General features: G+C 43.1%; 1 protein-coding gene across 1 annotated transcript; it reads right to left on the bottom strand.

Moving 5' to 3' along the window:
* On the bottom strand, window positions 1–9552 carry LOC119381585 (cytochrome P450 6B3). The gene is made up of 7 exons (XM_049412835.1): window positions 9506–9552; window positions 5738–5846; window positions 4478–4569; window positions 3159–3299; window positions 2407–2569; window positions 1174–1289; window positions 1–141 (listed from the first exon to the last, which is right to left on the bottom strand). The coding sequence occupies exons 1-6, from the start codon at window positions 9550–9552 to the stop codon at window positions 1191–1193; spliced, it is 651 nt and encodes a 216-aa protein (XP_049268792.1). The 3' UTR covers window positions 1–141; window positions 1174–1190.

Below are 9552 nucleotides of genomic sequence, written 5' to 3'. Positions count from 1 at the left end.
ACACAATATTTATTTGACTATTTACACTGTTCGCATGCACGTTCAGCTTGCAAGATTCTCTTTCGTCGATATGTGCAGCAAGATCCAAGGACCTTTAGCCTGTTTTGACACCATGGCTCACAGACCAATCACCACGGTTCCCTGAATGAGATGAAAAAGAAATTATTTCGTTAGTTCTTGTAGGTCAGCAACCCAGATTATCACACTGTTTGCAGCAGCTTTTGTTCTTTCACGACATTATTATTCTGCTACACTGCATACGCTGTTCTTGACATTCTCGAATTCCGGCATATTGTCCACTTCATCATTTTATATGCTCTGATTTGTCCTGGGGGCTGCTATTATGTGACCTCACTGACTGCCTTATAAAGCACCGAAATTATGGTGTGAGATAACGCTGCGCAATTTAATAATGTCCATAATATCAACCTTGGTCTTCTGTGTAGTGTGTTGATAACATTTCAACGGCCGGGTCATCAACACTGCCTGAAGCAATGTTGAGACATCAACGGATCTACGCAATCACAGTGTGCTCTATGCAATCGCACGGCTCGCGCCAGACTATACGCACGAACCTAATACAGCAGACTATTGGGTCCAGTCTACCTGGTTTTCCGCTGACTATCCTTTTGTCCTTCCTTTCCACAAGTCCTTATTTGTTATCCTAAAGCGGCTGATCGCTGATCTGAGCTTAGCAACAAAACTAAGGTGTCCGCCACACGTAGTTTCTCATCTTAGTTTCTTAGTCATCTTAGTCTTGCCGAGACACCTATACATCTTACTCTAATGTAAGAAAATACGTTCTGTAACTTTATCTAAGATTTCCCGACTTCATGCTCCCGAGGGTTAAACGCGCTGCTCAAGCTAACACAGACTAAGTAACTTGCTGCAAGCGCGTAATGTTAGTTGAAGGCCTGACATCAAAGAGAGAGCAGATGACGGAGCACGTCTAACGTCCATGACTTTTCTGGTGGTTAGCAAGATTACTCACAAGCCGCGTACAATTTCGCACATAATTTTATCGCCGTATCTTTCCGTTTTCTTTTCTGGGAAAACGTGACAGATCCTGTTCGATGTGCGTGGAAAGCCTCAGGGCATCGTATTTGAGTGGACTCCGAGTCAAGAAACGGACACCACCGAGAATACCACCGCTAAAAAAATTTGGCTATTTACGCTGATTCCTTGCATGTTCAGCTTCCAGGGTTCTCTTTTGCCAAACTGTGCAGCAAGATCCAAGGACCGTTAGCAGGTGTCGACACCATGGCGTACTGCCCAAGCTCCATTGTTCCCTGGATGACAATCAAACGAGAAATTCGTTTCCTTTTGAAGGTCAGCAACGCGTGTTATCACGTGGTCTGCAACAGATATTCTTCTAGCGCCACATCATAATTCTGCTAGCTTATACCCATAGTATAATCAGTACTGCATTATACCATTGCTGTATAACTGGGCGTCAAGATCCAAGCGATCCTTTTTGCCTTTTGGTCATCTTTCACTTCCCTCATAACTGAAGGACGCCAAAAGTGCAAAGAATCTGAATATGCAAGACCGCTCCAAGATTGCTGTCCGGTCTGTGGAATTTTGGAAGTCGGTCGCTTTGAATTGTCGCGCGTAATGGCAGCGATCGGCTAAAGAAAGAAAAAGCAAAAAAATGAAGTTTCTACATATGTGTCAAGGCATAGTTGCATACTACTTTCCACAATTCTTCCTTATCTTACCCTTTTCACTTTTATTCATCAATATTAATCCAAACCTAGAAACTTCTAGTAGCTTTGTACGTCCCATCTTTTTCAAGCTGTCAGCCAGGTGGCACAAATCGATAATGATATTTGTATATGAGCCAACATTATTTGAGAAGCAGGAATATACTGAGCGTCCTCGAATATACTTTGCATGCACGCGTATTATGTGTTCACCATCTTTCATGCGAAAGCAAGTAGCACAATCAAGCTTACTTTTCTTTATGGACGCTGTACTGGAGTTTGCCAGAGCAGTTTAGTCAGTAAGGGGCTTCCCGAAGAGAATAGTTGTAGCAAAAATCTTACGAGCAGTGAGTCTCTTAGATCAGATTCACCTTCAACAATTCTTCGCATAGGCGCTGAAATATCATTTTGCAGTCCATTTTTTCAGATATGTATAGGCACAATGGACTATTTACTTCTATTTTTCACTGAAAACATTAAATTCTTCGGTGGCCATGTCATGGCCCCTTTGGTAACAACGAGCACACCATACTATAAAACATTATACTGAAACGTTTGTCACAGTCGTGACCTTGGAGCAACAACGGGAATAATTAAAACAATGCTTGTTGATCAATTAAAGAAGAAGATTTGTGACGGGGCTTGTGATATCTTTAGGCTAGAAGCGTGCTTTTCTGTGCTTGTCTTCTCATTTGTTGCTCACCTTCTGAGATGGGCCCAGTTCCAAGCGGTACTTCTGCAGAATCTTGGCGGCGACGCACCGCATCTCCAGCATTGACATTCTCGTCCCTACACATTGTCGAGGCCCGACGCCGAAAGCCGTGTACGCCGTCTTTTTGAAGGTCCCTTCGTTATCGGGTGAGAACCTGAGGTGTCGTCACCAGAGCGACACCGTAAGTCAAGCGCCGGCGAAGCAAAAAAAATCAAGTCGAGTCAACTTAGGTTGCTGTCCATGTACATACCAGAACATACTTTGATTAAAGTAGAATCATAACACTTATGCTACTATAACTGCGGATAGCCGACATTTGCAACAATAGCCAACGCCAGCCATTATCTGACATAAAACTACTCTAGCCGGCTGGCATGCCAATAGCAAAGCTTCACTATAGCCAGAATTAGTAGCTAAGTAGTAATCATCTAACATTGTCCATCATTATAAGGGATTTTCCGTATCGACCTCTCGAGAGCGTGTCGTGTGCACAGAGGTGACTCATCTGGAACGATGTCTCAGATAATTATGGTTGCTTCACGCCTTCCTGCTTTCTCTTTTATTATCAGCCGTGTGATTAGATGTGTGAGGACGTGCTTGTCTTAAACCACGATAATACTATCTTTAAGTTCGTAATATGTATTGCACGATGTTTTCGACTTCTGTTTTCCCCCACATGCTTTTGACATTCCTTCGATTGTGCGCTGAACGCCTCCGAAATCTTTATGAAGAACCGTTCTCACCTTTCGGGTTTGAATTCCAACGGGTCCGGCCAATACCGTGGGTCCCTTTGCACGTAGTACTGTGGCACCATGAAGCACGTTCCCGCCTTAAAGCGCGTGCCATTGTATATATATTCTTCCTTGGCCTGCCGAGTAACAAACCTGTAGATGGAAAGAGTTATCAAGGATCTATAGACAACCTGCTTTATTCTCAATCGAACAACTGTCTCAGCTTTACACCCTAAATTCCTCACAGATTGAAAAAACTAAGTTATGTTTGATTTTCCCAGTGGCTCACTTTAAAGAGTCCATAAATAGCGAATGCGGGAATTTGAATTCTGGAAAAAATTAACTATACCACTTTTTGATAGCATCCTGATACGGCTCTGAACTAAACAAAAAGAACGAAAGCGTTACAATAATTCGCAATGTGGAATAGAAGCCCATTTGGTCACAATTTCTACGCATTTCTTACGCTACCCAATTAACTGTGTCGTGACCAACGCAAGAAGCTATATCATGCGTTTTTACAAAGTCAGATATGAAGATTCTTTTGGCTCCGTTTCGCTTGACTACTAGACATTGCAGCCGCAATCAATTGTGGCAGATAGCGAATATTATACTGAACTTAAAAAAGATGCTTGATGAAGGACAGAAAGTGACCTGTAATACACAGATTACGGCGTGTGTCACAGCCCACACGCACGGTCTTTAACAGGGGTCTCAAACATGCGGCCCGCGGACCTTTCACTTGCGGCCCCGGCCCGCAGGTGACTGTCTTTGTGACATATTAAAAATTGTTTAAATAAGTATGTTTATAAGCTACAGAGACATGACTGCTCTGAAGCATTTTTTCGTGAGACACTCCATGCTGTCTCCATGTGCTGAAAGATAACCGTGAAACAAATGCTCTATAAATAAGAATCGGCGTCCAGATTTTTGTCATTTTAGAGATCGGTATCGATATGCTGTTCTGCTACAGACGCCAATCCCCTTCAGAAATGACCTATATATGAAAAATGGGAACGGCCGCCTTTCAAATGCCAACTTTATTGTACTAATTACTCCCCCCCCCCTCCCACTTCCCACTCCCACCGCCCCTTCTACCTTTTTCACTCCACCCATGCGGGCCCCTTTAGCTGAGGTGAGCTTGAAACCCTCGGTCTAGCATGTTAAACCCCGTTAATTATTACCGTGAATTCATCGGTGTTTTACCCCCTTCCGTCGTTGTTAAATACGCAAATCATGGTTTCCACGAAAGTCTTGCTTCGGTTCCCTGATATGTTTATGTTGAAAGAATACTGCATCAATACTTGGTGCCAACTTTTCAGCGCACTTACGAGAGTCCCGGTGGATACAGGCGCATTGTCTCGTCCACCACTTGTCCCGTGTACTTCAGCTTCTTCATGACTGTTTCGTAGTCGAGTTCGCCCTGATAAGCATATCAGCAACATTCAGTTGTGTAATGGCGCGCGATAACGTAGAAAATGCGCATTGTACGGAACTGCACCGTTGTAAGAATGCTGCAGCACAGTTATCTTTGTTTTTTTAGACAGGAAATTAATCTCAAGCCAAATACCATTAAACTTTTAAGAACGACATTTAGCAAATTCACACAATGTCGCTTGATGCAGGCACTGAATTTTGTACTGTAATATATTTAGGAGACGTGGATGCCTTTACTTGGAACCGGCTACACTTTTTCACAGAAAATTCGGAACAGTTTAGGCCACATACATGAAAAAAAAGAGAAAACACTAAATGGTACTGTAAGCAACCATGTATAAATCAGTGTTAACGTAAAGTATTAAGCAACAAACACATTAGCACAACTCCTGTCCCACAACGACGCCAATGTTCACACAAAGTTCATGCCACACGGACATGGATATGTTGGCACATAACGCGATAGCCAGCCACGTCAAATTAAATACGGACATTGAGCTTTCATACGAAATACCGCTCTCAATAACTTTCAGTGGCTTCACTCGCTTCTAGAAATCTGCTGAGTGCAATAAGTGTATCTGTTGTCCGTTATTCAGCGGGTGAAGTTTGGTTTTAGGTTAATCATCCTGAGCGAACATTTATCTCTTACAAGTCATATTAGGCGACTGGGAACAGAAGTTCGAATATGTCTATAAGGCCTTCCTTGCATACTTTTTTTTAATATATATTGAGCTGCGTCTTAGACTCTGCCCATGGTAGCCGCTTGTTATCAACACCACCATTCTACATGATGCTTGTCGTGGTCATCGATTCTCTCTTGCCAAGTACCAGCACGCACATATTTACAACTCTTCATATTCCCCCTGAAGCTGTCAACCTGACTTCGCATATTACTCCTATATGTTGCTTTGCATTCATTCCTTCGCCCTCGCGTGAAAACTGACCTAACAAAATATGTCTCAAGTTTGCCGTGCTTTCGTTACTGCCGAGTGTTTGTGTACCTAATTGTTTTTTGGCAGTCCATGAGGAAACACGTATTTGCAAAGTGTACTTTTCGTTGATACAATAAGTATAGCGTCGGCCTCATACCATAAGATAATATTTGAAGCAGTACGCTTTCGCGTAAGTTTCCGTGGGCCACGTTTGTTACTTACGTTAGCGCCGACGGCATCGATCACTTCCCTTCGAACCTTTTCTTGTACATCTTGATCTTTGGCAAGGACGTATATCACATAACTCAGTGCCGTTGCTGATGTCTCGAACCTGTGTTCACGTCAGAATAACATAGTTAATGCATGCATTCCGATGCACTAACATTACACGTAAACATTCCGTGCACACAAGAAACTGCAAACACTACACCGGTTTGTATTAGTGCGATAGCGCTACTCCTCCCAGCACGGTCCCAGATGACAACTTTTTGTATGCCTGTGACCTTGAACCTCAGCCAAGGCCAATTTCCTCATCCTCCTCGCGCGTGCGTCGTCATAGCAACGGGCGTGAACAGTGTCGGTTTGTTCTCGTAGGTGGGCGAGAGCCGGCGGGCGCTTGCCTCGTGACTTAATAAAACATCGGCTGCCCCTGGCCTGCGACCCGGCATGCCGCCTTGCTCGAGCCGCCTTGCTTGCCGCACTCCGTCTCCAGGGTCTACCCGCGGCCTCATAAAAGGACCTCCTGCTCCCTGCACACCACCACACCCAGGTCTTCAAAGCGATTCTTCGCTTCCTTGGGGACACTGGACCGGACAACCTGCGCCCACAGCGTCCTCGGTCATAGGCGCCATTTCTCATCTTCTCCTCTCCTCTTCACATCTTTGTTACCCTCTCTCCATTCCTCAACAGGCGCTGAGCCGTGCTCCCAACTAGAGCTGCAGAAGTTGCGTCTTTTCCTCTCCTTAACCTCCTTCCTCCTCCTCCTCTAGACTTAATCTCCTGTCACGTGACTCCCGCGCCGGCAATTCGAAGAGAAATGTGGACAGCGTGCGGGTGCTTGCAGCGTGGGACACCTCTGTGGCATGCTTTCCACGCTAGTTGCTGCTGTCGCTCGACAAGCTTGGATTAACCACGTTCAACAACGGCATTTTTAATGAGTATAGTAACAATGCGAGGTTAGCTAGATGATCATTAGTATATGGGTCATTCCATGCCAACTGTCCCAGTCTGGGCGCTCGACAAAAATAAATTTCTCTGGAAAAATCTGAGAAAATTACACACGTATAGACATTATTCCTGCAGTATTTTCCCGAAATATTTTGAGCGGCAAAAATTTTTCGGGCACGTGAGCGTCATTTGAACTTCTCGATATGGTGGAAAACCAAGTACAAAAGAAAAATTCGCTATAAATGGACCATTTCACGCATTCATTCAAAACTTGCTTTTTTGTGTTTTTAGAGCATCGCGCTTTTATTATAGGACAGTTGCTTAGAGTAGCTTTATGTTTTTCACTCCTTGGCGCGTAGGTAAAATTGGGTAAATCTCAGCGTTTTCGGGAATTTTTTTACAAAAGACGACTGTAGATCAAATACATCAATTATTTTTATAGAACTTTCCATAAAACGTACTATCGCCTAAAATTCTTGTTATGCTTGTGTGCGGCGCACAGGGTTTAAAATAAAATCCAGAATTTGGAAAAAACGCTACATTGGCCTATGTTCAGACGTCTGTAGCACCCTAAGGTGGTCCATGAAAAAATAAGCAGAAAAGCGCATACGATTGAGAATCATAACAACTTCGTCCACAAAAAGTTTAATCGAAGTAGTTTTTGTTTTAATGAAGAAAAACTTTTTTGAAGTTTAGTCCCACCATTGCATTATTTTGCTATGGGGGACACAAACCGACTGAATTTACTGCATAAAAAAAAGAGGTAATGTATTCGTAGCACATGGTTTTCAGCTCCTTTTGTTAGTATTTTATAATGTATATTACATATCAAGGAGACGGTAAACAGAGGTAAAAATATAACAATACCATTGGCTTAGGTACCGAAATTCCCCAATAATGAATCGCGTTACTTATTGCATGCGGCTCTGAGAATCATTTGGCGTCAAAATAAGTTAAGTCTCAAAGTTCATGTAAATCGGAGAAAGGAGGCGTGAGCATGGTCCTTCATAGCGGGTCCAAACGGAGCTCATCTAAGTATTCCGCGACGAACGGCACATGATGTGACAATGCGCCGCGTATTCGCGCATTCCGTCCGTCGACCGCGACACTACGGACGGGATATGCCAAGCTATTTTTCACATCCTTATTTGGATGATTGCAGGCAGCAGATTTTGGTTAAAGTAGAATTTTTCAGTCTGGTAACATGCACTGTTTTACAGCTGTTATGAAATCACAACAGCCTATTTATGTGGCGTAGTTGTGCGGCGCCGCTTCCTCCGCCTCCGGTGTGCGTAAACAATGCAATAGGTAACGCGATTCATTAATGGGGGAATTTCAGCATCTAAGCCAATGGTATTGTTATATTTGTACCTCTGTTTATCGCCTCCTTGATATGTAATATACATCATAAAGTACTAACAAAAGGAGCTGAAAACCATGTGCTACGAATACATTACCCCTTTTTTTATGTAGTAAATTCCGTCGGTTTGTACTGCCCCCATAGCAAAATAATGCAATGGTGGGACTAAACTTCAAAAAAGATTTTCTTCACTAAAACAAAAACTACTTCGATTAAACTTTCTGTGGACAAAGTTGGTATGATTCTCAATCGTATGCGTCTTTCTGCTTATTTTTTCTTGGACCACCTTAGGGTGCTACAGACGTCTGAACATAGGCCAATGTAGCGTTTTTTCAAAGTTCAGGATTTTATTTTAAAGCCTGTGCGCCGCACACAGGCATAACAAGAATTTTAGGCGATAGTACGTTTTATGGAAAGTTCTATAAAAATAATTACTGTATTTGATCTACGGTCGTCTTTTGTAAAAAAATTCCCGAAAACGCTGCAATTTACCCAATTTTACCTACGCGCCAAGGAGTGAAAAACATAATGCTACTTTAAGCAACTATCCTGTTATAAAAGCGCGATGCTCTAAAAACACAAAAAAGCAAGTTTCGAATGAATGCGTAAAACGGTCCATTTATAGCGAATTTTTCTTTCGTACCTGGTTTTCCACCATATCGAGAAGTTCAAATGGCGCTCACATGCCCGAAAAATTTTTTCCGCTCAAAATATTTCGGGAAAATACTGCAGGACTAATGTCTATATGTGTGTAATTTTCTCAGATTTTTCCAGAGAAATTGATTTTTGTCGAGCGCCCCGGCTGGGACAGTTGGCGTGGAATGACCCATATATCAAATGATATTCGATACGCGGTGCACATATCCCGGTGGCCAATAGGAGGTGGAGAATGGGCTCACGTTGCTTAGGCTGATTAATCGCACAGTGAGGGCGTTTTGCTGCAGACTGCATGCCGCGATAGAATTACGTAAAGAGAACCAAAAATCATATTCATATAACTTCTCTTAACTAGGTATCGTTAGCCGCAGCCACATATTGTCAACGTGCCGCCCGTTGTATCAAGAGTACGGGCGCCCGAACGTTTGGATAATCTAGAAAAACTCGGGCACTTGTTTGGCTTTTAATCTTTAAACGTTGAATTCATTACATCAGTAAAAAAAAGCTTTTTTTCTTCACCGTATCTTGTATAACATTAAATAAAGTTTAATACAGGTTTGTGCTTTAATTTAAAGGTTATTTTCTAACCATCCAAACCCTTCTGGCATCTTGTGCTTTGTTCGCTTTGTGTTGTAGTGGCACCTCCAGAACACCTCTGGGAACATCAACCGCTCAATGGGAACAATGCCTTCTGTACACATGCACGGCCTTCGGGACGTGACGAAAAGGGGAAGCCGAGTTGAGAGCATAACTAGTAAGGCCGCTTCCATGGCCAATGCAGTGACCCCCTGAGGAAGGGACCTCACCGGTCTCCAAACGTCGGGTCCACTTCAAAGAGTGTGGCTGGAGTCAT

This window comes from Rhipicephalus sanguineus, chromosome 2 (genome assembly GCF_013339695.2).
Source record: "Rhipicephalus sanguineus isolate Rsan-2018 chromosome 2, BIME_Rsan_1.4, whole genome shotgun sequence".
Taxonomy (NCBI): domain Eukaryota; kingdom Metazoa; phylum Arthropoda; class Arachnida; order Ixodida; family Ixodidae; genus Rhipicephalus; species Rhipicephalus sanguineus.
Note: the sequence above shows the minus strand (reverse complement) of the source record. Positions and strands in the feature narration are given on the sequence as shown.

Excerpts from the sequence above, each read along its gene's own strand:
- LOC119381585 (XM_049412835.1), bottom strand. The coding sequence starts at position 9,552 with ATGACTCCAGCCACACTCTTTGAAGTGGACCCGACGTTTGGAGACCG. Across the intron at positions 2,570-3,158 it reads TTGGAATTCAAACCCGAAAG|GTTCTCACCCGATAACGAAG; the intron begins GTGAGAACGGTT and ends ACGACACCTCAG. Across the intron at positions 1,290-2,406 it reads AACTGGGCCCATCTCAGAAG|GGAACAATGGAGCTTGGGCA; the intron begins GTGAGCAACAAA and ends ATTGTCATCCAG.